Genomic DNA, 26,516 nt, shown 5'->3' on the forward strand with positions numbered 1-26,516 from the left:
CTAGGTTTATCAAACATTATAATTTTAGAAAAATCGAAAAAATTTAAATTCAATTCTTTGAATAAAAATGTGTATTATTCAGTTAAATATATTCAATTCTTTGTGATTTTTCATTTAATTAAAGGACTTTGAAATATTATTGATAATCGCTTATTAAATTTAATAAATAAATAAAAATTAAATTTATTTTTAAATTATTCATAGAATATTCTACTTGTTTACATTGTTATTTGCTCTGTAACAAATTGTGTGTATTAATATGCACATGGATGTTGCAAAGCCTGCAAAAATAACGTGGGGCGGATGGTCTCAAAATATGGGTTGCAATAGTTTAGATCTTAGACATTGTGGAAATGAATGGGAACTAAGGATATTTGCTGTTGTCTTTACTAGGCGTGCATGCATCTTTTGGTATTCTAATCTTTGGCTTCTGCGCATTTTTCTTTTTATCTTTTTTAATTTATCTTCACTTCGTAGTTAGACTACTGACCATTCATTCAGAGTTAGATTTAATAATTAAAAATATAATAACATAATATGAGTATGATAAAAAAATAATATAATTTAAAATTTTAATAATTATTATATATAAATTTAATAAAATATACGAATTGTAATACGTAATTTTCATATAAAACACAATATAAACATATATCCATTTGTTTAAAGTTTAATCCACGAGAAGAAATAAATAAATTATTAATAAAAAATCGTATATGTTATTAATGGATGAATATTTTATTCCATTTTAATGGATAAATATATGAAAAATCAAAAGGTGGGGGAAATCACATTCTGTTTTACCATTGTTAATCATTTTTGTTTGTTATCACATACTTCTAAAGGTGCTTGCTTGATCCTTAGGGTTATCCCAATGATCAAAATTTGGGGATTTTAAATTTGAATTTTGGGATCTTCTTGCATATATGTTTTGTAAGTTACAAGAGCATGTTGTACTTTTGGACTATTTTGTCAACATAGTTCTCAACATTGATTTTTTTTTTTTCTAAATTTGAGACTTATCTTAGTTTATTTTTCCAATCACTCTTAAAATATTGTATATAATAGATTTGAAATTTAAATCAATAACTATATATTTTTCTAATATTCTCAAACTAAGACCTTTTTTATTAAAAGGACATAGATTTTTATTTTCTATAAAAATATAAATATAAAAAAGAGTTCTTAAATATTTATTTTTATTCAATTAAGTCCTTAATCATCTAGTTTCACTTAATTGAATTTTGTTTACACTAAAATTGGTGATAACGGTTAATTAATTTTTGTCTAACAAGAACCTAATTAAGTAAAAAATAAATATTTAAAAATTCAATTGATTGCAATAAAATGATAAAGATTTAAATAATTATTTAGTTTTAGTTAAATTTGATAATTTAAAACACTTCCTAAAAATGATATGAAAAAAAAAAAAGGTCAGATGACAAAATTTTAACAAAAATTATATATAGAGATTTAATAAAAACAAAAAATATATATTATATGTTTTTTATATCAATAAAAATTATAACACGTAATATTATATAAAATATGATATAAATATATATTATCAATATTTTATATAATATGAATAAATAAATTATCATATTTAATTTTTAGTTCATGGATTTTTTTACACTTAACCAAAACAATTTCTCCGTTGTTTTTTCGTTTTGTTTCTATTTTAATTTTCTTTTAACAACTTAGGCCCAAAACCTGCAATTGGTAATCAACCAAGCTGAGGCCCATAAACTTAACAAATCTTAGCCCAAAACCCCTAATATTGGGCTAAATAGGCAGATTCAAGACCAATAAGACAAAACCCCAATTTAAAAAACTAGAGTATTTTTTCTTGTTTTTTGTCGTCGGAATCTCTATAAAGCGGCTCTCTACTTCATTTATCTTTGAATCAGATACAATCGGTATAGCGCCAATAAGGTAAACGTAATTTCTCCGTCTTATTTTCTTTCCGCTTTTCTCTTACTTTATCGTTGTTTCATTAGCTAGCTTGTCGCTTTTTTTTTAAACAATTCCTGTCAGGATTTTTAGGGTTTAGGGGTTTGGAATTTGTATAAATTAGCATATATATATATATAAGTTATACGCTTAGTTTTAGATCAAGAATTTGTGTTGGGATTAGGAATTGAAGAGCTTCTGTTACTCTGATGATGTTCACTATAAAAACTTTCGTTCTCCTGAGCTAATTTATGCTGAAAATTTATGGAGACCTGAGCTGAGGAGTTTCAGAGGATTTTTCAATATGATGTTGTGATACAGTGGTTTCTGTATGAAAATGTTTCTGTATGAAAATGTAAGTAAAAAGAAAAACTGAACTGCCATTATTTTCACTTTAAGTTAATTAGTTATATCTTTGAAAAGCTAGGTTGTGCATGGTTTTTTCGCTAATAATCCTTTGTTTTTGTTCCATTGAGCAATTTACAATGAAGCCATAATAGTATCATTTCCATTCGGGCAGTTTTTACGGTGCTTGTATAGTTATGCATTTTCATATTCTACAATTGTTTCAATAAGTTTAGTATTCATTTGGTATGTAAGCATTGAAATTTGTTCCAGTTCCCCATGTTGGTTCCATTTTCAATTGTAGTGAGATTTTATTGAGTTTTAAGTGTTCTAATGGTTTTTGCTTGGTTTTACTGGGAGATAGTACTGAAAACTTCCGTAGTTGAAAATGAGGTACTAATTGGTTAATCCTTTTTGTTTCCTTTCCTCTGTATCTTTAGTAACTATTTTTTGTTGCTTTTCATACATGATATTCTGACCTCCCATTTGTTTGCTTCTCTTTTTGCAGTCGGCCGATGGAAGAAGATGTAAGTTATCTTAAATGCCATTTTTTGGCGTTGTTTATATGTTTTCAGTTTTTCGCATCAAATGTATATGTTTGCTGATATTCGTCTCTTGTTTGTTTATCTGCTTGCAGACTGTAAAGAATGAGGAAGAGGAACTTAACACAGGACCTCTGTCCGTTCTGATGATGAGTATTAAAAATAACACTTAGGTAATGTGCCCATCTTCTGATCCTTAGCAATTGCTCATCTGCATGGCAATGAGGATGTAATTATGTAGAGCTGAATTTGAATTTTATGAAAGCATGTTCTAATCAACTGTCGTAACAATAAAAAACTTCTAGCCGGGTGAGAGCTTTCGATCGGCACTGCAACATGGTTCTGGAAAATGTCAGGGAGATGTGGACTGAGGTTTGTTTTCTTCGTTTCTTTTGTATTCTTCCATCTTATCCATGAATCTTCTTTACAGTTGAATAAAATGTTACAATCATTCCCCCATTTGATATAGGCACCAAAGACTGGGAAAGGCAAGAAAAAGGCCCATTCAGTTAACAAGGATAGATTCATCAGTGAGATGTTGCTTAGGGGAGATTCTGTTATAATTGTTCTCAGAAATCCCAAGTAAATGTATTACATTTGGTGTTGTCAGTTATGAAGCTACCTGGGAATTTGGACTTTGCCCTAGTAATTCTTGTATTGTCCTTATCCCCACCCCATTTTCGTTCGAAGCTCTCAATTTCAACCACCAACACCGCTTTGACTTGCTGAAGCTACTGTAACAGAGTATTTGTATGGTTGACTGTCAATCTTTGATCATATCAAGCTTGGATCTCAACTCACCCATGATGGAGAGGTTGGTCGAAATTGCGATTTCTTCTAGTAATTGAAGGTCTGATCATTTTATTAGCCCGAAGGAGGGGAAACGCCCTCTTACTTATGAGTATTTAAAGCAGCTAAGTCTTAATTCCAACATTAACTCTGATTAATTGTAGAGAAATAGCTAATCAAATACCCAACAACAAATATATAGATATATATATATATATATATATATGGTTTAAGGGTTGTTCTTAATGATTTTAGGATTTCTATTTTTTCTTTAAACCTATCCATACAATATGGGTTATGAACTTCATTTAAGCTTTTGAATAATTGTATTGTATCGTGCTTATGTTATGTTAAATATGTATAAAATATAAAAAATTTTATTGAATTAAATTTATATTGATATGTTTTTGTTAAATTTATATATAATTTTTTGCGCATGTGTTATCTTATTTTAAAAATTGTAATATCTATTTATCCAACAACCAAATATGGGTTTTGATCAATAGCATTGCTGGATTCAACATCTATATGAATTTCACTAACATCAAAGAATATGCTTCTAAAATCAAAAGCGTTGTTCTTGGCTGTCTTTAATTTTTGTGAGACTTTTGTCTCACTTCAGTGCTTTTGTAACCAGGGATTAACCTTTTATTAACTCAGCAATAAACAATGTACAGTTAAAAAAATCATCCAAAGCAGCTGGAAAATTGGACTTCTTTTTTGTTTGTTTTTCTTGAGAATGTTAACGTATCTAATAATTCAACCACCGACTATTCACAAAAACATATATGCGCTTTTCACAAATCTTATCGAGCGCTTAAGGGTTTTTATCATCATTTCGTATATATCATTAAGATTCATGATTTTAATATCAAGAGATTTTAAATTGAGCTGAGTTTTTGTTTATCGGATAAGATTTTTTGAAATTTTTTTTTTAAAAATTTGTTTTAAATTAACATCATCTAATTCACGAGATATTTGAAATTGTTAGACGTATCTCTCAATATCTTTTAGATGAATAAAACAACATTTTAATTTAAATAATTATTCTTTGATTTTTTTAATTCGTGAGTTTTTTGTACAAAATATTGCTGAAAACTAAGATAAAATCATTATTTATTATATTTACTGTTTGAGATTTTTTTGATCTAGATAAATTGGTATATTTTTCATTAAAAATTATCAACAATCAAAAGAATTTTTTATTTTTGAATTGATCTAACATATTAAGTTGACTTAACATATACAATATCACACAAATTTTTTACTTTTTACTTATAAATTAAGCGTATTATCTAAATTAACTTTTTTTTTCTGACCTCATTTATATTGACGTTTGATTTGAACATCAAAATATAAATATAAAGAATAATCCTTATCTTTGTCTTGGACACCAACATTTACATTGTCATTCGAATCAATAAAAGAAAAAAAAAAGAAAAGATAAAACTAATGGGGTTTTTAAACTTTAAAAATTAAAAGTATGAAGAGAATCATCGATGAATGCAGTGCCAAAAAACGAAAAAGCAAAGAACCCGTGCTTATCTGGGTTACCCAGAACGTCAGGGCTCAACAGTTCAAAGAGATTTGGACCGTTTTCTTGAGTGGAGACGAAAATGATGCAGAATATTTTGCTCTGAATATTAATGAGTAGTTGGTTCAATCGATTAAATTTATTTTTTTATAAAAAAATTATTTTTAAATTTTATCGATGATCATTTATTAAAATCATTTTAAATGTATAACTTACAATTATTTATCTTAGACTGTCAAGTAAAGTATAATCCTTACTCGAGTGATTAATCATTATTTACCTTCGAATTTTTTTTAAATATATATATATATATATATATATATATATATATATATATATTCCACTCTGAATACTTACTACTTTGTCTCTGCCTTTGTAATTTCTTTAGTGGGTGCGTGTGCTTGCCAAGCATCAACAAACAAATTAGAAAAATCCAATCAATTGACTGATTTTCTAACAAAAGAAGTCCTAACTCCTAATCGACAATACAATATTTTCAGGGGCTGACAAGAATGTATAATATTAATTTTGTTACCAGTATTCTTAAATAGTTAAAATTTGAGATTTTAATTTTGAAATTTTTGGGGTTCAAGAATTTTAATAAAAATGATAAAATTTATGTAACGAGGGAAGGTGATCTCTTGATGTATTACATGTAGTAAATAAATAATTCGATTTATAAGTATGAGATATATATAAAATTTAAATGAATTTAAAAAAAATTTAAATTATGATTAATAAATTATAATACAATAATTATAAACGAGAGAAACACCAATGTTTTCCCAGTTATTACAGTCAGCAAGAGGACCTTCTTAGATTAAACCTCCCATTTCTTACAACTTCATATTTCATTTTTCGTCATTTGGATTTTGGCATTATCAACCAGTTAGTTACCAAACAACAACAACAAAAAAACCACCCAGGATTCATGTTCCATGGCTGGGGAAAGCAGCAGAGGAAAGATTGAACCCGAGAAGCAAAGCCTTCTCAATCAACACAAAGAAAGGCACTTCACATCTGCAGAGATAGTCCGTGACATTATCATAGGTGTATCCGATGGTCTCACTGTGCCTTTTGCTCTTGTTGCTGGATTGTCCGGTGCCAATGCCACATCTTCCATTGTTCTCACTGCTGGCTTCGCTGAGGTTGCCGCTGGTGCCATCTCCATGGGACTCGGCGGGTATGTCTCATAGTTTTGTTTTAATATGTTCACGATTGGTTACTGTTTGGTTACCAAGAAACTGCAAGAAAAAAAAATGTTACAAGTAGATAACTGCAACTAAATTTAGGAAGTACAGTTAGTATTCATGATGTTGTGTTGTTCTGTGTGCTGCAGTTATCTGGCGGCTAAAAGTGAAGCCGATCATTATGCAAGGGAGTTGAAAAGAGAGGAAGAAGAAATAATTAGCATGCCTGATACCGGTAAATAATAATTAAGTAAAATTAATTTTAAGCGGATTAATGCTTCATTTAGATGATCAATGAAAAAGATTCGATTCTACTTACAAGAGGAAGATAATTTAGATAATTTCTTTCTACTACTTACAAGAGGAAGATGTTTATCTTGATGTAAGATGTCCATAGATTCTACTAATAAATAAAAATAAAAAATTTTGAAAGAATTTTTTTAAAATATTATTTTCATTGATAAAATTGATAATTTTATTCTTAATTATATATATATATATATATATATATTATAAGTTGATACTTTTAACAAAAATTTGGAATCCATCACTAGCCCCGATCGCTCAAATGAAGCATAAATTTAGAAAAATTAATGGGTTTGTTGCTGCAAGCGCAGAGGCTGCGGAGGTGGCTGAAATACTGGCGGTGTATGGGATAGAGCCACATGAATATGAGCCTGTGGTGAAAGCTCTGATGAAAAGGCCTCAGGCTTGGCTAGATTTTATGATGAAGTAAGTTTTTCATTCTCCCTCATTAATTTTAGACAAATTTTTATACTTGTCTAATTTTTCAAAATAATTTCATATTATTTGTAAATAGTTAAAACTAATTGAATGTGGGTGGAATAATTTTCCAAATAATATTTCTCCTTTAATATAAAAGTTAACTAAGAAAAAGTGACATGGGCTTTTGCAACGATGAGTAAGAACAAGGGAGTTTATACAGGAAATTATAGGCGAATAATGCTGTGAATGCAGGTTTGAGCTGGGATTAGAGAAGCCGGATCCAGGAAGAGCATTACAGAGCGCATTCACTATTGCTATTGCTTACATATTGGGTGGATTGGTGCCACTTCTTCCTTACATGTTCTTTCCAAAAGTTAGGGATGCTGTGGCTGCATCAGTGATCATAACCATAGCGGCACTCCTGATCTTTGGCTACGTCAAGGGTTACTTCACTGGCAACCAACCCGGAAAAAGTGCTGTCCAAACTGCTTTCATTGGTGTCATTGCATCTGCTGCTGCTTTTGGCATGGCTAAGGCTATCCATCCCTAGGCCCTACAACTATTGTCCAAACTATATGGTTATCTTGCTTGTGCAGAAGTTTATGCGTCTTTGTTCTTTAGAACAGAACATCTAGATTTCTTTTCGTCTGTTTGATAATCCTAATTAGATTAAATCTCATATGATCTTGATGAATTTTTCCCCTCCCATTCTCGCCATTAACGGTGACTCAGTTGCGATCAAAGTGCACTCATGCAAACTGTGTTATTAAATACAAGGAAACAAACAAACAAACAAATGCGCAGCCTGCATGCATGGATGTCCACAGCAAAAGAGAGAGATCTCAGCACCAAGAACAGCAGAATCGTTCTTGCATATGCAAGTGTACAAATTGCCCTGGCATAAACAGTTACTTGGCATAGACACGGGTAGAGCATTATAGCGACTTTGCATAAACAAAGTTAAACTACCATATCATCCTCCACTAGTCTCTAGTTGTATTAAAATTGCATAAATTTCTAGGCAGCTGTTTCATGAAGAACGTGCTGCCAGCATTTAGATATAGTGTAAATGGAAAAGAAGAAAAGAAATTTATAGAAAATTATACATAAATTGGATAAAAGTTAAGAGAGGAAACATGAATGTGAGGAGATAACAGGACATGCATTCTGCACAAAAATTTCCAAGTACCTTTCTATGAACTTCCATGTAGTTTAGTACTTTTGGAAGTCAAAATGTCCCATTTGTTCGGTTAGAAGTTCCAAGTTCTGAGATTTCTCCAACCGTGATCCATTTACCAGTGGTTCAATCTCCAGGTTTTGTGATTTCCCCATATTTTGTAGTAAAAGTTCAAAACTACGAGATTTTTCTAAATGGGTTCCAGAACCTGTTACCTCCAGTTCCATACCAGAGTTGATGGGCCCTTCTTTATCTTGATTTCCATCATCATTATTCTCTAGAAAAGCATTACCTAAAAGAAGCTTTTCCCATGCACCATCATCATGTAAATCCGGTGGAATGCAAGGTGTATGACTTTCATCCATAAGCACTTTCACAAAATCAATATTCATCCAAAAATCTTTCATTCCATCTGAAGAATTATCAGATTCATGAGGATTTTCAGAATCTACCATTGGTGTGAGAACTGGCTTTGTTGTTCCATCCATAGGAGGCTGATACCTAACTATCATATGATCAGAAGCCACTGATTCGCCATCGTCTCCAACTTGTTCTAGCATATTGCTTGCCTCAGCCACACGCCAATTATTTTCTTTTGGTTTAATCAGTTGGACCAAAAAGCCAGGACTTTGCATGGCCATTATCAAGAATGACAACAATTGCTGCTGACTTTTCTCCATTCCTTGAAGACGATCCTTCAAGAGAAGCACCTTGTTGTCTGCAGTCTCCTGGCACTGTCTAAGTTTAAGCAACTCCTGCATAAGAGCATTTTTATCAGTCTTCAATTTCTCAACTTCGTTCCACAGGCCAATATTTTCATTGTTTTCACATGATCCAACAGAGTTCTCCTGTTGCTGTGGTGGCTGCTGCTGCTGCAGTGATTTACGCTGCTCAGATCCCTGGGAGTGTTTCCGTCTAGCAATATTCTTCAGCAAGTCCTTTTGACCTCTGATAAATCCATCATTTGCGAATTCCCAACGATCTGTCTCAATTTTTCTAAAACCCTGGAAAAACTGGAAGGGTTACTAATGTATTCAATAATGGTTAACAGTTCAAATAGAACACCCATGCATACACACTCACCCAAGAAATGCTTTCTAACGCCATACACCTAGATATACACACATGCAGAACACATATGAACAAAGCTGCTACATTTGCACACAAATTTGTACTCTTTGATTTCTATTATAAGCAAATCTATGACAACAAAGAAGATTTTCTGTTTAGTACTCCATTAGTATAGTCTTTTGGGTTTACTAAAAGACAAGAGCCATAACAGGTTAACCATGCCTCCAATTATTTCATGTCCATGATAGCTCAACTGAAGTAGCTAACCTCTCGCTTTTATTCTCAAGTTGTACTGTACAGGATCATGTATCAGATATAAACTAAGCTGCCTACTCAGTTTAGGCTTAGCATTAAACATTTATATGCGGCATTTTATGCCCTTGCTTGCAACTATATGAATGTCAAATTAATGCCCTAGCCAGCTAAACTGGACTGAAACAGTGCAATTATTTTGGAACCAATTGTTTGAAAATTGCTCTAGGGGATGCCCGAATCAGTAAACTTCTATTCGGATAACAACTATTTTTGCAAATCATTTATGATAGGAAACAAATGTGCAAATCAGGTACAAATCTTAATGATAGGATTGTTGGCCACAGTTACCACAATTATTAGATATAAATAAAGAGATAATAAAGAAAAGGGGTGATCAACCAAATTCAACCTATATGTTCAAATCTTCTCTTTAGGATTATAATATTAATTAGTGAAAAGGCACCCCAAGAAAGAATAAGCAGTAGCATGCAGACTACAGTAGGTATTGAAACTCATACCTTTAACTCCTCATGGTGTTACAGATCTAATCAATAGAACATTGAAAATGATGAGAGAAACCAAAAAGAAAGAAAGACCAAGACAATGTCAAGTTGTCGACCTAAATACTAGCAGAAAAAGGCCAAAAGTCATTAAGCATTTGCCTCTGCAATCTCTTCCCACCCACAACAAAGTACAAAATCAAAATGGAAAAGGTAGAACAAACATGCAGAAATACATTATGAGAACCACATAAAAAAGCAAGAAGAAATAAATCATTGAAAAGGTATGAAAACTTCAATGAATTAAGCATTTCATTCTACTAAAACAAACAAGTGGCAAATAGAGTAGGAAAAAAGGTGGATGACTGATTAAATTAGCAGTCCAGTAAATTTCAACAATTTTTACAAAATTTTACAACTGTGACAGTAACCATAAATGGCACTACGGTCTCCTAAAACAACCAACAATTTTCACCCCACATACTTTGACAGGATTGAGAGGGTTACAAAACTTAGCTTCTGTTAATCAGTAGAGTGCATCTAACAGATTTAAGCCTAGCATAAAATGATTTCATTCATTTTATTCATACTAATATTGCCCTAATAATACAGAATAATTAGTTTTTTTCCCAATTTTTAAGTTAGAAAATATAGAAGCATCAACATGGACAAATGCATACTGTAGATTATGCTTAATTATCATTTTCCCTTAACTTTATCGCTCTTAGAACTTGTGAATCTCACTTGGGGGTGTGTGTCTTAGGTGTGTTCCTTCTAACACTTGGTCAAAAAACTTTTAGAAAAAAACAGATAGAAAACAAAATGCATGCAGGGAAGCACTTTTAAGTTCCCTTGACAGCTGACATTTACAAGCTCTTTTCCCTTTTGATCCTAAACTAGGCATACAAGACCGAGAGCAAATAATTCTCCCTTTTGCATACTTCCTTCTTTACTACCCTAAATCTTCTTGCTACCATCAAGAACTTTTACACTGCAATTTCAATTGATATGAACAATCCCATTAAAATGAAAGGATCTATCTAGCAAAACTTAGCCATACTTTGTTTCGCTCAACAGTACAAATAAAGAAGGCAAAAAAGTCAAGAAACTATCAAGTCAATACCATTTTTGCTCTTTCTAATTTGCAAAATTCAAACTGATACTGCCCTCACCATTACAGCAAAATTGAGAAAAAATTCATCTAGAATCCCTTTCCCCCTCTATATTAGAAACTGAAAATAAGCCAAAAACCCCTATAAAATTTCACTTAGAAACTTGAATTCACACTGCTTAGAATATAACATCCAACACTGCAACTTGAACACCAAAAAGAAGCTCCCACAAGCAAAAAAATCGAACTCAAAACCAATAAAAAGCAACATTAATAATAAAACTAAGCAACAAAACAAAAACCCAATTGATAAAATTAATAAAATTCCAGCATAAAAAAAACAAAAATTACTTCAAAAAGAAACAAAAAAAAAAAAAAAAGAACCCAGCAACAGTTCACATGCAAAAACTCAAAACCCAATTCAATACTCCAAAATCCAAACTCAAACAAAAAAATAAAAAAGAAAACCCCAACTTTGACATGTTTATAACAAAAACAAATAAGGAGAAGGGGAGGCTCACATAAATATTGAGTTGCCTGATGAAAGAAGAGAAATTGCTGTGCTTGAAGTACTTAGGAAGCAATTGAACAGAAAATTCAGTCATGTCCCAAATTATAAAACTATCATTGTTTTGGCTCCATGAAATTAATGAATCCGTAGCCTCATCATCTACCATTTCATAACATTTTTTAAGAAAAGGTGCTATTGACTGAGACCCATTTTCACTCGGTTTCGCCATGCCCCAATTTTGATTAGAACAAAAAAACAAAAACCAGAGAATTTTGATCCTTAAAGAATGGACGATTTGTACGGATTTTGATAGAAAGTCTTTGCGTCAACCACGTGAAGTTTGGAATACGGCGAGGAAAAAAGCTTTTTCCTTTGATTTTTGACCAGGCAAAGATATTTAGAGGGTATGGCTCCGACGCTGATGTTTGTACAGTTGGTCCAATGAGGTGGTTGTATGACCAATCAGTGAATGCCAGGTGGAGGTTCACTATTTTTTTAGGTTTTAAAGTTCTCTTTTTGAAACATGGGAAGGCAAAGCGGAGTACTTCATTGCTCGGTGATTGTGATTGATAAGTTTGTCCTTCCTATGAATGTATTATTTCATATATAATTATAATTATAATATTTAGTTGTAATAAAATAATATTATAAAAAATCAAATTTAAGTTAGAATAGGCATCCTTAACTAATATTATGACTCTATTTGAATAGATTATGAAATTAATTTTAAGTGATATTAAAAATAATAATAATTATTATTATAATTATGATTAAAAAAATTAATTAAAATTTTATTAAAATTAATTTTTAAATTTAATTGATAATATGATAAATTTAATCATATCATACTAAAAATATGATAAAATTCAAACTTAAGCTAATTTAAAATTTTGGTGTTTATGTTGCGTGTGATTATTCGTAAATGGTATAAAAAATAAATTTTAAAAACTTCTAAAGGGTTAATTATAAGAAAAATATATATTGTGAGTAGGGATCAAAAGTAAAACGACATTATATCATATCAATAGAGAAAAAATCGATGGTTGAAAATAAAAAAAAAAAAATGGTGACAAAGAAAGAATAAAAAATAATTTTATAACTTCAAAATATATTCAGAAGAATTAATTGTCAACTTTTACATTTCAAAGAGCATATTTAATTATTCCGTCCTTAATAATAAAATTTTTTTTAATTATTTACCTAATTTTTGAAACCTGAAATTTTCAATTTTAGGTGTTTTTTTCATGCACGTAACGACAAGTGTCAATGGCCTCGATATTGATGTTGGAAAGAGAGTGCTTGAAGACGAAAACCACGAAGAGTTTGTTGCTATTTAAACAAATTTGCAGAGTCCGTGGGTGAGAGACTGATAGGAGAAGCCATTTGCAATGGCAAGCAACAACTTTCCTGCTAAAAGTCTTCTCAAAAGCGAAGCTCTAGCAAAGGTTCCCAACCCATCTCTGTGTCTCTTTTTTCTTTTTTTATCAATTGAATTAATCCGTGTGAATATCTTTATGCATTTGTTAATATTTGGTAATCAAAATCACCATTTTCATCGTGTTTGCAGTACATCTTGAATACCAGTGCTTATCCCAGAGAGCATGAACAACTTAAAGGGATAAGAGAAGCAACAGCAGACAAGTATCCTAAGCTGTAAGTTGGATATTGGTTTCTAAATTTTAACTCTTTCGATTTTTAAGTTACAGATGACAATGGGATTTTCTTTGTTTTTGGGTGTTTCAGAAGCGGCATGGGTATACCGGTAGACGAGGGACAGTTCCTATCTATGCTTTTGAAGCTGATTAAGGCTAAGAAGACACTGGAGATTGGCGTTTTCACTGGCTACTCCCTTCTTGCAACTGCCCTTGCATTGCCTGATGATGGCCATGTATACGTAACTTTACTGTTTAATTAGACTGATAATTTCCTCACAAATCAATAAAGATCGAATATAAAATTTAAATTCAATTCTCGTTATTCAGCGATTTATAGATTTTTGTTGAGATTAACGATATGCCTTATCTTAAAATGAGATGATTTGTGACAAATATTTTTTGATTTCAACTAACTATATTCTTTTGTAAAATGAATCTAATAATTTTTTTTTTTTGTTATTCAGATAACTGCGATAGACATGAGCCGAGAGTACTTTGATGTTGGATTGCCATTCATTAAAAAAGCAGGCATGGAGCACAAAATCAATTTTATTGAGTCAGATGCCATCAAGGTTCTAAGTGAAATGTCGAGCAATGTAAGTTTGTTTGAGATTTTCTTAGAAATAAACTTTCCAATTTTGACAAAGAATGACTGAGATTTCCACTATACTTTCACATGCAAATATATATATATATAATTAACCATTAGAGGGTAAAAATTGCATTTTTATGAAATTACATGTACAAGTAAAATTATAATTACAACAAGTACTGAATTTTATAAAAAAAAAACCAAAAAAATAAATCAAATTTACGCATCAATAAGCATAAAATTAAACAAATCCAATATAATAAGTTGGATAAAACTCAAATATAACAGAATCATAAAGATTTCAGGTCCCTTTATTATAGGAAGATGTTGTTATATAAAAGTGAATAAAATATCTTTTGAAAGCAGCAAGATTTGAATCTTGATTTTTGAAATTAAAAATCCAACATTTTATTATAAAATTATGTGACTGTTATCATAAATAAATATAATTTTATGATTTTGTTTGATTTCGAATAATTCGATTTTGTTGTATTTGTCGATGGTCAATTGCAATTGTTCTTTTGTTGCAGGACAAACACAAAGAAGAATTCGACTTTATTTTTGTGGATGCAGACAAAACCAATTACGTGAAATATCATGAACATGTAAAGAAACTTGTAAAGATTGGAGGTGTCATTGCATATGATAACACGTTATGGTATGGGTATGTTGCTCAAGAAGAAGAAGAAGTGCCAGAGGTTGCCAGGGCTTCACGAAAGGGAATATTGGATTTGAATATCAACTTGGCTTCCGATCCTTGCATGGAGATTTGCCAGGTTTCAATCGGTGATGGTGTTACACTATGTAGAAGGATTAGTTGAAAATTCTCTGTAATAATTCAGAAAAAGTGCTGCTGCTTTTAATATGTTTTGAGTTTTGTTTTAACTTGAACCCATTTTTCGGTAACTTTTTTATATATTCAATTTTTAATTTATGTAACGATTTTAAAATTTGTTAGGTTCAAACTTCTTGTTGCACGTAGTTTTTTTAATAATTTATATATATATTTTTGGATAATTTTGGTATGCTAAATCAATGATTTCATAATATATTATTTTATAATTTATACTTGATAAGTTTTTATACATTTCGATATAATAAGATAGGATTCTTTTGGAATTAGAAGTTAAATCGGAGACTAAGTCATTTTTTTTTTTAAGTTTGAGTCGAATTGAATCAGATTTTAAATTATACATTTTCAACTTGATCAAGTTATATATATAATTTTTTATTATTTATTTAATTATATATTATTTTAATAGGATTATTATTTAAAAACTAAGTTTAAGATATTAACTTAATAAAAATATTATATTTATGTATAATTAAAATATAATTTATATTTTAAAAAATATTTTTTAAATATTATATTTAATTAAAATTATTTAATTAATTTCAAGTTAAGTAGATTGCGGTTTATTAACATACAAATTAAACCGGATCAATTAAAAAAATAATTTATTTGATGTCAAATTGAATGTAAATATTAAAGGAACAGGTCAAGCAAAAACCAACCCAATTTAACTCAGTCCGTTGCAATTCCTATACTTGACCTTTATCTAATTTTTAGTGATATTAAAATGTAACTTTTATGTAAATTTTTAGTAACATTAGATGCATTTGTCCATAATTTATATAAATATTTAGTACTATAAGATTGTTGAAATATTAAATATTAGTTTAGTATTATTGTTACGGTTAAAAGTTTTGGAATAAAAAAAATATAGTTAAAAGTTTTAAATGATTTAAGGTCTATTTGAACGAACGGTAAGATTAACTATGATGATATTGAAAACAATGATAGATGTGAAATTAGTTATTATAATGATGAGATTAAAATTAATGGTGAAATATATTTAAATGTAAAAATAGCGGTGATAGTAAAATGAATTATACTAAAAAGAGAAAATTAATATTACAACATTAATTAAAAAAATTATTAAATTGTTTTTATTTATATTTTAATATTATTTAACATTTAATTTATTAAAAATTTATTTAATCAAAATATTAATATATATTAAATTATATTAAAAAATAATTAAAATTGTAAGTATTAAAAACTATTTTTACCTATTTATTTTTAATAAATAAGGCCTTAAATGTCAAGGATATTTTTGTTCTTGCACTATATTTTTAAAGATAAAAAAGAAACAAAAAAATTTAAATAAAGATACTTTTGGAAGTAAATGCTGCGGTGAGTTTGTAAATTTTTACTGTACCTTAAAGAGTTCAGTCACAAACTGAAGATACAATGCAGTTGATAAACATTAACCGCACTAACCCGTGTTATCCAAATGCAAAAAATGATGCGATTAAACTCATAAAGTACTTCAATCGCACCTCACCACGGCTTCGGTAGAATCCAAATGAAGCCTTAGCATTGTTGTAAAAAAGTATCGTTAGTAATTAAAATATTTAAAAAATTATATTTATAAAATAAAAAAATTATAAATATAAAGTAATATAATGATTTTTTTTCTCAAAAATACTTTTTCACCGAAAAAACACTTCTTAAATAGTTTTTTTTTTTTTGAAAAATAAAACTATATTTTTAAATTGAAAAGCTATATTTCTTTATTGCTTAGTATTAAGGATGGGTCAAAAATAATTTTTGCGACTTTTAACAACAATACTAATCTAGACCATATTACTAAAATATAAAGTTACTAACTGGCAAAAAAAAAATTACTGAGGGATACGTATTGACCTTTTTACGTGGGAAAATAAAGTTTTCCAATATTTTAATTTAATAAAATATGCGAATATAAAAAAAAAAAAAAAAAAACCCACCTTAAAATAATATAACTCGAAATGGGAGATTCAATCGAAACAAAATAAAAGTTTAGGACAATCAAACCCGATACCAGTACAAGTTCTGGGTTCGGGTCAAAAAGTCCGAGTGTCTCCATCTTCTCGCTCCGTACTTATTCGTTTTGCTCTTCCTTAGCAAGCAGTGACCGTTATGCTCAGTTACCTTATAATTTAGGGTTTTTTTGGGTGGCTACTTTTTGGTGTAATCAGGTGAATTGAAGGCATGGGTCGGTCAAGGACAGTCTCTCGTTCCACTGAAGAGGATCTCAATCAAAGGTCTTTTTTTTTTTTTTAATTTTAAATTTCGTTTCTCGTCTGATAAATCCCTTCAAAATCTTGTTTTTAGTTGCAAATTTGCCTTCTTTTTGTAGGTCCAAAAGGAAAAGGACTGGGCCTGGTGTCGTCGAGAATGTAGAGCTTCCATCTACAAGTATGGTTTATCGATGCTTTACTCCTTTTAAGTTTTGAAATCTTGCTTCTTGCTTTTGTTGAAAGTGATGACCTTTATGGATGTGAACACCTTTTTCTGCTAATTTTGTTCTTCTCCGTTGATTCCATTTCTTTCAATAAGTTGTCGGGCAAGTACCAAGTGAAGCAAAGGGGCCAGCTTTATATCACTGTAATTATTGCAACAAGGATCTTTCTGGAATGGTTCGGATTAAATGTGCAGTTTGTCCAGATTTTGACCTTTGTGTCGAGTGCTTCTCTGTTGGAGCTGAAGTTTCTCCTCACAAGAGCAATCATCCATACAGGGTTATGGTTAGTCACCTTCTTTTTTAGCAATTCAAGGTCATTGCATGTTGCAGACAGTTAGCTCCCATGAAGATTTTTTCCGCGTCTCTTGTCTGAAATTTTTCGTTTCTTTTCATCTTGCTTGGGGGGTATATCAGGAACAGAACAAAGGAATCTTTTCATTCTAAATATTTCGAGGCATTCATGTTTGATTTGAGCAAGGTGTTAGCTTTATAGTACCAATCGTACATAGAAATAATATAATTTGAATAAATGGAGACTGATTTTTTGGGAGAAACAGAAAATGACATGGTGGACATATTGATAAATAGATGTTATAAGTAACCATACATTTTTGTTCCCGATAACTTTAACACAAAATTAAAAGCATTGAATCTGCATAATACGTAAATCAACTATAACTTGCTTAGCAACTCACTGATGCTATATAACCAAGTTATCATAACCTCCATTGCACATTTTTGCATTTGCTTGGTTGCCAAAGAGTACACTTTAGTAAGCTAAATCAGCATAAGATTTATAATCATGTGCTTGATGGCATCTGCTTGATTGGTAAAGATTACCATCAAAGTGAAAGTCTGTATCCAGGCTTTCTCGTTCAATTCTCAGGAAAAGATAAGCACCCTACTTTAGTAAATATTAAGTCATAATAGAAAAGAAAGTATGGTCATCTGGTTCTCATAGACAAAGTGCAAGGTGGAAGAGATACTATACATATGAACTGAAATATAAATGAAGTTCAGGTTTGACTTATTAAGTAAAATAGTCCTCCATAGGTAAACAAGTAGAGTATACTAGAGCTTTTGAAATATGTCAAAGAACATGGTTACATAGGTTTTAAGTAAGTTAAGAACAGATTAGTTTTCTGTTAACTACTGCTGGCATTTTTAGCTGAAGTTTAAACCATAGAACTCACATGTTTTGTTGCAACTGCACCCCCCACCATCCTGTTCAATGCTGGAAAATCTTAGTCACCTCTCCTGGAACCTCACTTTGGTGGGACATAACTGGGTGATTACCCTCTGAAATTTGTCTACTAACTTGTTCCGCAAAAGTGGTCACTCTTTTCATTATCTACTTTATTTCCTTCAGTAACTCTCATGATAAATGACTTTAAACATAGTTTTGTCCCTTTTGCTATCGGTTGGAGTATGCATGTTATGAGTATATATTAATCATCTTCTTCCATGCAGGACAATTTATCTTTCCCACTTATTTGTCCAGAGTGGAATGCAGATGAGGAGATATTGCTTCTTGAGGTTTTCCTATATACTATCTTGCATCTTTTAGGGGCATATTTTGATTAATTAATTAATCAGCACATCCAACAACTGTTGCTTATACTCCTCTTGATTCCGTATTCCATTAGATTTGATGGTTAGAGGATGGATGTCTTATTTTCAGGGAATTGAAATGTATGGATTTGGGAATTGGACTGAAGTTGCAGAACATGTCGGAACCAAGAGCAAATCACAATGTATTGATCACTATAATGCTATATACATGAACTCTCCTTGTTTTCCTCTCCCAGTAAGACTTGTGTTATAATCTTTGGCTTTGAAGACATTACTCATATAAGCATATGCAAATGCACTGAAACATGTAAATAAACATATAATTTTCTCGTAATAACAATTATATTCCATGGCTATTTTCTTAGGACTTGTCTCATGTTATGGGAAAGAGCAGAGAGGAGCTCCTTGCTATGGCCAAAGGGAATAGTCAAGTCAAGAAAGGTTAGACAAAACTGTTTCAAGTAATTGTCCAGTTGCTAAATTGTTGCTATCAAGATGATTTTTTGGCTGTTTTCCTTCCCACAGCAACTTTTTTTTTTTTTTTATCATATCACTTTCTTTTTTCTGGGGAAAATGGGTGATCTTCTAATTCTCAATATTCTTGTCTTTTTTCTGATATCTTTGGTTTCTGAGTCCTAGTTTTTACATGTGCTTTTGTGAAATGAAGTTGCTAGACTAAATTGTTATTTCTGCAGAATTCACTGCACATGGTGAGCTCACCCTGAAGGATGAGTCCCCTACAGGTGCAACGGTCAAGTAATTATCATCCCTTTGGTATCTTTTTTATTTTTATTTTTATTTTTCAGTTTTACTTTATTTTTTTATTTTTTTTGTTATCCTCCTTCTGTACTTGATCAGATATGAGGCACCAAGAAAGGAAGATCCAGCTTATCAATCATCATCTAGCTTAACTGCAGGTATGACATCAGCAATTTTGAGACAGTTTTATTGAAAGTGGGCTGCCTCTTTGATTTTTCTTTTAAAGGCATGATTATGTGGCAATATTTTCTTTGCAAACATAACACATTCTTTTTCTGCAAAAAAAGAAAAAATATATATAATGCATTTTCTTTGACATCAGAGATAGGGTCCCATATTGATTCAAGCAGTGGTAACACATTCCTAGGTGCTGGTAAAAAGACCTCCAACATGGTCCAGAATAAAGATGGCATTAAAGTAGAAGGTATGCTCCCTCATTTTATTGTACATCATGACCATTGCTTGTGACTTTACATTCCATTGACTAGTGCCACCATGGAAATGCCAATCTTACAAGTGACAGTAGTCAGTCTGTAACTATTGCGAAAGGTGACTCATTCTGAAAGAATGGGTTTGGACTGTAATGCTTCCATATCATACTTTATGAGGCAAATGCTAATTAATTTTTTTTCTATCTGTAAAATGAGTTAAAATCAGTTAGAATTTGTTGAATTGAGAGGCTCCTTCTTTTGATCTTTTCCATTTCCTCTTCTTTTTTTCATTTTGGTGGTTAATATAATTTATGTTGTTTGTTATGTTCCATGGATTTGTTATGTGATTGCTCCATACTTTTTTTTTTCTTCAACCTTGTTCTCAGAACCTCAAGCAGACAGGAGCATTGGCGAGAAAAAACCTAGGGTTTCCACTGATGAGGAACCTTCTATGACCGAGTTGAGTGGCTATAATTTCAAGAGGCAGGAATTTGAGATTGAATATGATAACGATGCAGAGCTGTTATTGGCAGATATGGAATTTAAGGATACTGACACCAAGGCTGAGCATGAATTGAAGTTGCGTGTACTACATATCTACTCAAAAAGGTATTTATCTATCCATAGTGAGTATGCATGTTGTATAATGTTGACATGGAAAAGGTTGTTGACCGTCAGCATTTTTCAATGAAGGGATCTAAGAGGGAAATATAGAAAGTGGCTTGTAGGCATAGACAATGTGATATTGATAATAATTTAGTGCTTTAAGAAAAATATGACATTGTTCTTGATCTATCATAAATACTCTTATGTGCTGATCCTCCTAACATATATGCACTCTCAATGTGTGGAATGAAGCAATTTCTCTAAGCACCTAAATCTCAGGTTTGAAAACTATCTGAAGCTCCTCTCAGATGTTAAGAGTAAAACTCAAGTCGCTGCATGTGAGTTTTCAACTTCATGCACCATCAATTATCTTGATAGAACTTTCCTACAATGTCATGAGAATTTGGACTTGATTTTACATTCTGTCTCTCTACATTACATCTTGAGAATATACTGTTCACAGCATTTTTAGTACATTCAAGGCTGATTGATTTGTACTTGCATTCTTTCATATGTACAATTCTATGCATATCATTTAAGTTGTATGTCTTACGTGTCTGCTCTTATATTTAGTTGTCGGTTGGGTTCTACTAGCAGTTTATCTTAACTAGTTATAACTGGTTGGAAGGATGAAACACTCATTTGCTTGTAGCATACCATGGACTGGTACTCAATTAATGCGACATATTGAATATGTTGAATACTGTGCCATTATTTTTGCATCATTTTTGGTGTTTAGAATTACGATATGCTGACTTATTGACAGGCTTGATGAGAGGAAGCGTAGGAAGGACTTTATACTGGAAAGAAATTTACTTTACCCTGACCCTTTTAAGAGAAACCTCTCACCTGAGGAGAGGGAAATATATCAGCGTTGCAAGGTGTTCATGCGCTTCCATTCAAAAGAAGAGCATGAAGAGTTGCTTAAGAGTGTCATCGAGGAACATCGGACTGTCAAAAGAATACAAGAACTTCAGGTTAAAAGCTTTCTTTATGCTGACTTTGTATGCTTTATTTTCTGCTTTCATGAAAAAAATTTCTTTTAATTACTAGTGTAGACTCCTACAAAATGAAAATTAGGTTCCCATTGAAGTTTGATTACAATTTTTCTATTCTGGGAGGGATGGAGTCAAATTTGAGAAACTAAGAGTCTGTTTGCCTTTGACTTGGTGCTGCCTTTTATCCCTTAATCATATTTTTATATTTCTTCATTTTCAAATGATTCAATTCTACGATGATTTCTATCCCTTAGGGCTGAAACTTTTCGCTCCAGATACATCTATTGAAGCATATAAATTTTGAAACATTTATCACAACTGACTTTAGGCATATTTTGCACATTACATTCACGTTGACACTAGATATACGTCATAAATACTATGTATTCAGGTAAATTAAACTGTGCAGGAAGCTCGAGCTGCTGGTTGCCGAACTGCTGCTGAAGCCAATAAATATATCGAACAAAAGAGGAAAAAGGAAGCTGAAGAAAATGCCCAGAGACTGAGGGAAAGTGTACAGGCTGGTCCTAGTGGTAAAGTGTTATTGCATGGCAGCCCAAGGGGTATCGTGAGGGGTTCCACTGGTTTACAACCTTTCAGTAAAGAATCTTCAACCGTCATAGGACAAGATACATTAAGCACCCTGGATGATTGGGATATCACTGGATTTATAGGGGCTGATTTATTGTCTGATACTGTAAGGATACCCTCCCTAGCTTCTTGTTCTACATCGCTTTTACATGATCGTCCAATCACTCTACGGTTATCTTTTACAATTCAATTTGAATTCTCCAGGATACTTGATTCAAGGTTTAAGGAATTACTGTCAAAACATTAAGGATACATGTGTCTTCAACCATTCGAATTTCATTTCAGATTTTCAGTCTCATACAATGTCCTTTTGTGCAGGAGAAACAGCTTTGCAACGAGATTAGAATACTGCCCACACATTATCTCTCCATGTTGCAAACCTTATCAATGGAGATTATGAAGGGCAACATTAGCAAGAAATCTGATGCTTACAACCTGTTCAAAGTTGAACCAAGCAAGGTGGATAGAGTCTATGACATGTTGGTGAAAAAGGGGATTGCTCAAGCATGACCAAATTCAGCATCTCCAATTTTGTAGATCAACATTGTATAGTTCTGATTCTTAGACAGGTGAAAAGACAAATGATTTTGTTCATTCGTAGTACAATTTATCATAAACAGCTACATTTAAATGAAATCTATCAATTCATAGGTTAGAATCAAGGAGTTTTCTTTGAAAGTTTTCACCTAATTTTTGGTTCTTAACAAAATAGTTGAGTCAGACTTGAACCCACATGAAATTCTTTAATTCAAAACTTTTTATGACCATACATTTTCTTTTTCTGAACAAAGTTATTGGAAAAATGGGTTCTAATTTAACCTTTTAACGTTTGTGATATTTAAGTTGTATAATTAAAAATAATTATTTTCATTTCAATTCAAACATTCATTAATGATATGACCAAACTATATTGGTTTAAGCAAATCAATCCACACGTGTTGAGAGCTGATTGGTTGATTTGCGGAAGCTCTCCGCTTGTGCAACTTTGCCACTTTGGAGTTTGATTTTAGTATGACTTTAGTGAGATCGTGAATGAAGCCAGAATCAAAAAAAGAACACGTATATCGACAGACCTAGTTCTTGTGTTGTCAATGAAGCATGGAAACAATGCCACGTAGCCAATAAGACCTACTCAAGCCAATAGTTTTAGGCCACGTGGGATTTCCCGCGACCCATTAACACTTTAACAACTATTCTCAGACAACATTCCTGAGTGTTTTTGTATGTGGGCATAGTGAAGCACGGTTTCGATTAGCTTTGAGAGATCGTATCGAGATTATATTCGAATCTCCTGAAGCTTGCCTCTGGCAAGTCTCTATCTTTTGGCCGAATGAGCCGTAGGATTCCCCGCAATATGACGGTCCCTGGAATCATTTCCGATATTGATGATGATACGTCAGAGAGTGTATGCTCTGATCCGTCATCATTATCCGTCCAGAAATATCGAAGTATCTTTGTAGCTAATCACCTGCCTATAAGGGCACACCGAAAATCGGATAATAGTAATAATGTTAGTAGTAGTAGTAGTATTAGCAAGGGTTGGATTTTCAGCCGGTTGTTTAAAGGAAGAAATCCAACCAAATGAAAAAGATGAGGTCTCACAGATTCTTTTAGAGACCTTTAAGTATGTGCCTACTTTTTTGCTTCCTGATCTTTTTAGCCGGTGTTATCATGGGTTTTGTAAGCAACAATTATGGCTTTTGTTTCTTTATATGTTGCCTTTGTCTCCAGATCTTGGTGGTAGGTTTAACCGGTCTTTGTGGCAAGCCTATGTATCGGTCAATAAGATTTTTGCTGATCGGATTATGTAGGTGATTAATCCAGAAGATGATTTTGTGTGGGTACATGATTATCATCTGATGGTGCTACCAACTTTCTGGAGAAAGAGGTTCAATAGAGTTAAACAAGAGTTAAAACTGAGATATATAAGACATTGCCTATTAGGGAGGAACTTTTACTTGCTTTGTTAAATTCAGATTTAATTGGGTTTCATACGTTTGATTATGCGAGGCATTTTTTGTCATGCTGTAGTCGAACGCTTGGTCTTACTTATGAATCCAAGAGAGGGTATATAGGGCTTGAGTGTTATTGAAGAACTGTTGGTATCAAAATTCTCCGTGGGGACACACATGGGCCAGCTTCAGTCATTTTGAGCCTTCTGGAGACTGAAGTCAAGGGTGCAGAGCTCCTTAAGAAGTATTCTGATCAAGGCCGGACAATGTTGCTTGGGGTAGATGATATGGACATATTTGAGGGCATTTGTTTGAAGCTGCTAGCAATGGAACAATTACTTTTGAGGCATCCTGAGTGCCAAGGGAAGGTAGTGTTGGTTCAGATAGCAAATCCAGCTAGTGGCCAAGGAAAGATGTGAAAGAAGTGCAGGAGGAGACATATTTAACTGTGAAGCGGCTTAATGAAACTTTTGGGAAGCCTGGGTATGATCCTGTTGTATTGATCGATGAACCACAAGTTTTACGAGAGGATTGCATATTATGTTGTTGTAGAGTGTTGCTAACAGCTGTAAGGGATGGAATGAATCTCATACCATATGAATATATTATCAGTCGACAGGGGAATGAGACGTTGGATAAGGTTTTGGGGTTGGAGCCAGCCATATCAAAGAAAAGCATGTTAGTTGTTTCAGAATTCATTGGCTGCTCCCCATCTCTGAGTGGAGCAATTCGAGTTACTCCATGGGACATTGATGCAGTGACAGACGCAATGGACTCCGCCCTTGCTATGGCAGAGGCAGAAAAACAGCAGGCATGAAAAGCATTACAGATATGTGAGTGCCCATCATGTTGGATACTGGGCTCATAGTTTCCTTCAAGATTTGGAGAGGACATGTCGAGAACATGTCAGACGAGATGCTGGGGTACTCGTTTGGGGCTAAGTTTTAGAATTGTGGCTCTTGATCCAAACTTCAGAAAGTTCTCGATGGAGCACATACCATCAGCTTACAAGAGGTCTACTACTAAGGCTATTCTTCTAGACTATTATGGCACTTTAATGCCACAGACTTCCATTGACAAGAGCCCATCATCTAAATCAATTGGCATGCTAAATAGCTTATGCAGAGATACTAACAACATTGTTTTTATTGTCAGTGCCATGTGAGAAACTAGGAATTATTGCCGAGCATGGCTACTTCTTGAGGTGAAATGAAACCAGCTTTGATCCTGGTTTCTACTTTGATCCTTATCATAATATTGTTGTTTTGACTTGAATTTTATATTTTATTGTTTCACGCTTAAGCGAGATGTGGAATGGGAAACATGTGTACCTGCTGTAGACTGCACTTGGAAGCAGATTGTAGAACCTGTGATGAAGCAATACATGGAGACTGCTGATGGGTCCAACATTGAAGATAAGGAAACTGCCCTTGTCTGGTGTTATGAGGATGCAGATCCAGATTTTGGATCATGCCAAGCTAAAGAACTTCTTGATCATCTTGAGAGTGTGCAGGCCAATGAACCTGTTACAGTTAAGCGTGGGCAGGACGTTGTGGATGTTAAGCCACAGGTTTGGATCATATGTTCCTTGATGAAGTTTTAGAATACTCTTATTGAGAGCTATATACCTGTTAGCTTTTTGTGAATCTACCTTGTGTTTGTAGAGCCCTCAAATTATCATGCTTCAAAAAGATGTATTTCTTCATTGATTTAGCAGGGTGTAAGCAAGGGTCTGGCAGCTAAGCGTTTACTTTCCACCATGCAAGAGAGGGGTATGTTGCCAGATTTTGTTCTGTGCATAGGAGATGATCAATCCGATGAAGACATGCTTGAGGTAATCACCAGTTCAATAGCAGGACCGTCGATTGATCCCAGAGCAGGAGTACCATCTGGATGGCACAGTAGAAGTTGTTAGGTTGATGCAGGGTCCGGCTTCTGTTTCTGATCAAATGCTTTCTGTGTTGGCTTAGCAAAGACAAACAAAGGTGCACTGTTCTTCTTTGTGTTTATAACTCTCAAAAATCTCAAAAATGTTTGTTTTGCAATGTACATTATCTCGGTGTTACCAAGAGAAACTGTGCAAACCGATACTGTGTTTGTTCTTTTCCTGGTAAAGCTGTAAATTTGTGCTTGTGCGATGAAATCCGAGCTTCCCGGATTTATCTCTCCTTATTCTTTATATTTCTATTGCCATTGTCCTATGTTTCTGTTGTTGGAAAATATCACAATACCCTCGCGCAGCAATCACACACAAAATAACAAGCTCAAATCAAGAATAAGAACACACAAATATATTTGGTTTGGCTCAACTCAAAATGATCTACTCCAAACACAATCCACTATCAAATAAATCTTTACAATTGTGA

At 32.5% G+C, this 26,516-nt stretch overlaps 4 protein-coding genes, 1 non-coding gene and 3 pseudogenes across 7 annotated transcripts; 7 read left to right on the forward strand and 1 right to left on the reverse strand.

The window, feature by feature from the left end:
* Positions 1 to 1,942: 1,942 nt before the first annotated feature.
* Positions 1,943 to 3,580, forward strand: LOC111287336 (uncharacterized; annotated as a pseudogene). The gene is made up of 5 exons (XR_016341898.1): positions 1,943 to 2,691; positions 2,807 to 2,825; positions 2,936 to 3,013; positions 3,106 to 3,212; positions 3,451 to 3,580. The product of XR_016341898.1 is annotated as an uncharacterized LOC111287336 (transcript).
* Positions 2,156 to 2,240, forward strand: LOC149519375 (small nucleolar RNA Z159/U59). The gene has a single exon (XR_016341956.1). It is a non-coding gene; the product is annotated as a small nucleolar RNA Z159/U59 (small nucleolar RNA).
* A 2,370-nt stretch (positions 3,581 to 5,950) lies between the features above and the next one.
* LOC149519376 (vacuolar iron transporter 1 pseudogene) lies at positions 5,951 to 6,654 on the forward strand (annotated as a pseudogene).
* Positions 6,655 to 6,917: 263 nt separating this feature from the next.
* Positions 6,918 to 7,879, forward strand: LOC111287335 (vacuolar iron transporter 1-like). The gene is made up of 2 exons (XM_022877820.2): positions 6,918 to 7,085; positions 7,332 to 7,879. Exons 1-2 carry the CDS (start codon positions 6,922 to 6,924, stop codon positions 7,627 to 7,629), a joined length of 462 nt encoding a protein of 153 aa, XP_022733555.2. The 5' UTR covers positions 6,918 to 6,921; the 3' UTR covers positions 7,630 to 7,879.
* Positions 7,880 to 8,024: 145 nt separating this feature from the next.
* On the reverse strand, positions 8,025 to 12,067 carry LOC111287334 (heat stress transcription factor A-8). Its single transcript, XM_022877819.2, is given in 3 exon segments — positions 8,025 to 8,414; positions 8,417 to 9,260; positions 11,715 to 12,067. Coding segments are annotated over 3 exon segments (1,095 nt in total). The 5' UTR covers positions 11,934 to 12,067; the 3' UTR covers positions 8,025 to 8,382.
* Positions 12,068 to 12,922: 855 nt separating this feature from the next.
* Positions 12,923 to 14,847, forward strand: LOC111288091 (caffeoyl-CoA O-methyltransferase-like). The gene is made up of 5 exons (XM_022878853.1): positions 12,923 to 13,149; positions 13,272 to 13,357; positions 13,448 to 13,592; positions 13,824 to 13,955; positions 14,482 to 14,847. Exons 1-5 carry the CDS (start codon positions 13,093 to 13,095, stop codon positions 14,770 to 14,772), a joined length of 711 nt encoding a protein of 236 aa, XP_022734588.1. The 5' UTR covers positions 12,923 to 13,092; the 3' UTR covers positions 14,773 to 14,847.
* Positions 14,848 to 16,755: 1,908 nt separating this feature from the next.
* LOC111287327 (transcriptional adapter ADA2a-like) lies at positions 16,756 to 22,873 on the forward strand. 2 transcript variants are annotated; one of them, XM_089760073.1, is made up of 13 exons: positions 16,756 to 17,041; positions 17,137 to 17,195; positions 17,337 to 17,524; positions 18,712 to 18,777; positions 18,923 to 19,048; positions 19,179 to 19,254; positions 19,509 to 19,569; positions 19,672 to 19,730; positions 19,895 to 19,996; positions 20,390 to 20,612; positions 21,376 to 21,586; positions 22,017 to 22,304; positions 22,517 to 22,873. In XM_089760073.1, exons 1-13 carry the CDS (start codon positions 16,989 to 16,991, stop codon positions 22,706 to 22,708), a joined length of 1,704 nt encoding a protein of 567 aa, XP_089616199.1. In that variant the 5' UTR covers positions 16,756 to 16,988; the 3' UTR covers positions 22,709 to 22,873. The 2 variants fall into 2 exon arrangements, with proteins under 2 accessions (XP_089616199.1, XP_022733546.1); XM_022877811.2 differs by lacking the exon at positions 19,895 to 19,996 and having other exon boundaries at positions 16,844 to 17,041.
* Positions 22,874 to 23,000: 127 nt separating this feature from the next.
* On the forward strand, positions 23,001 to 26,206 carry LOC111287328 (alpha,alpha-trehalose-phosphate synthase [UDP-forming] 6-like; annotated as a pseudogene).
* Positions 26,207 to 26,516: the final 310 nt, after the last annotated feature.

Source organism: Durio zibethinus, chromosome 4 (assembly GCF_047325235.1).
Source record: "Durio zibethinus cultivar Kanyao isolate XHJ-2024 chromosome 4, ASM4732523v1, whole genome shotgun sequence".
In the NCBI taxonomy this organism is placed as follows: domain Eukaryota; kingdom Viridiplantae; phylum Streptophyta; class Magnoliopsida; order Malvales; family Malvaceae; genus Durio; species Durio zibethinus.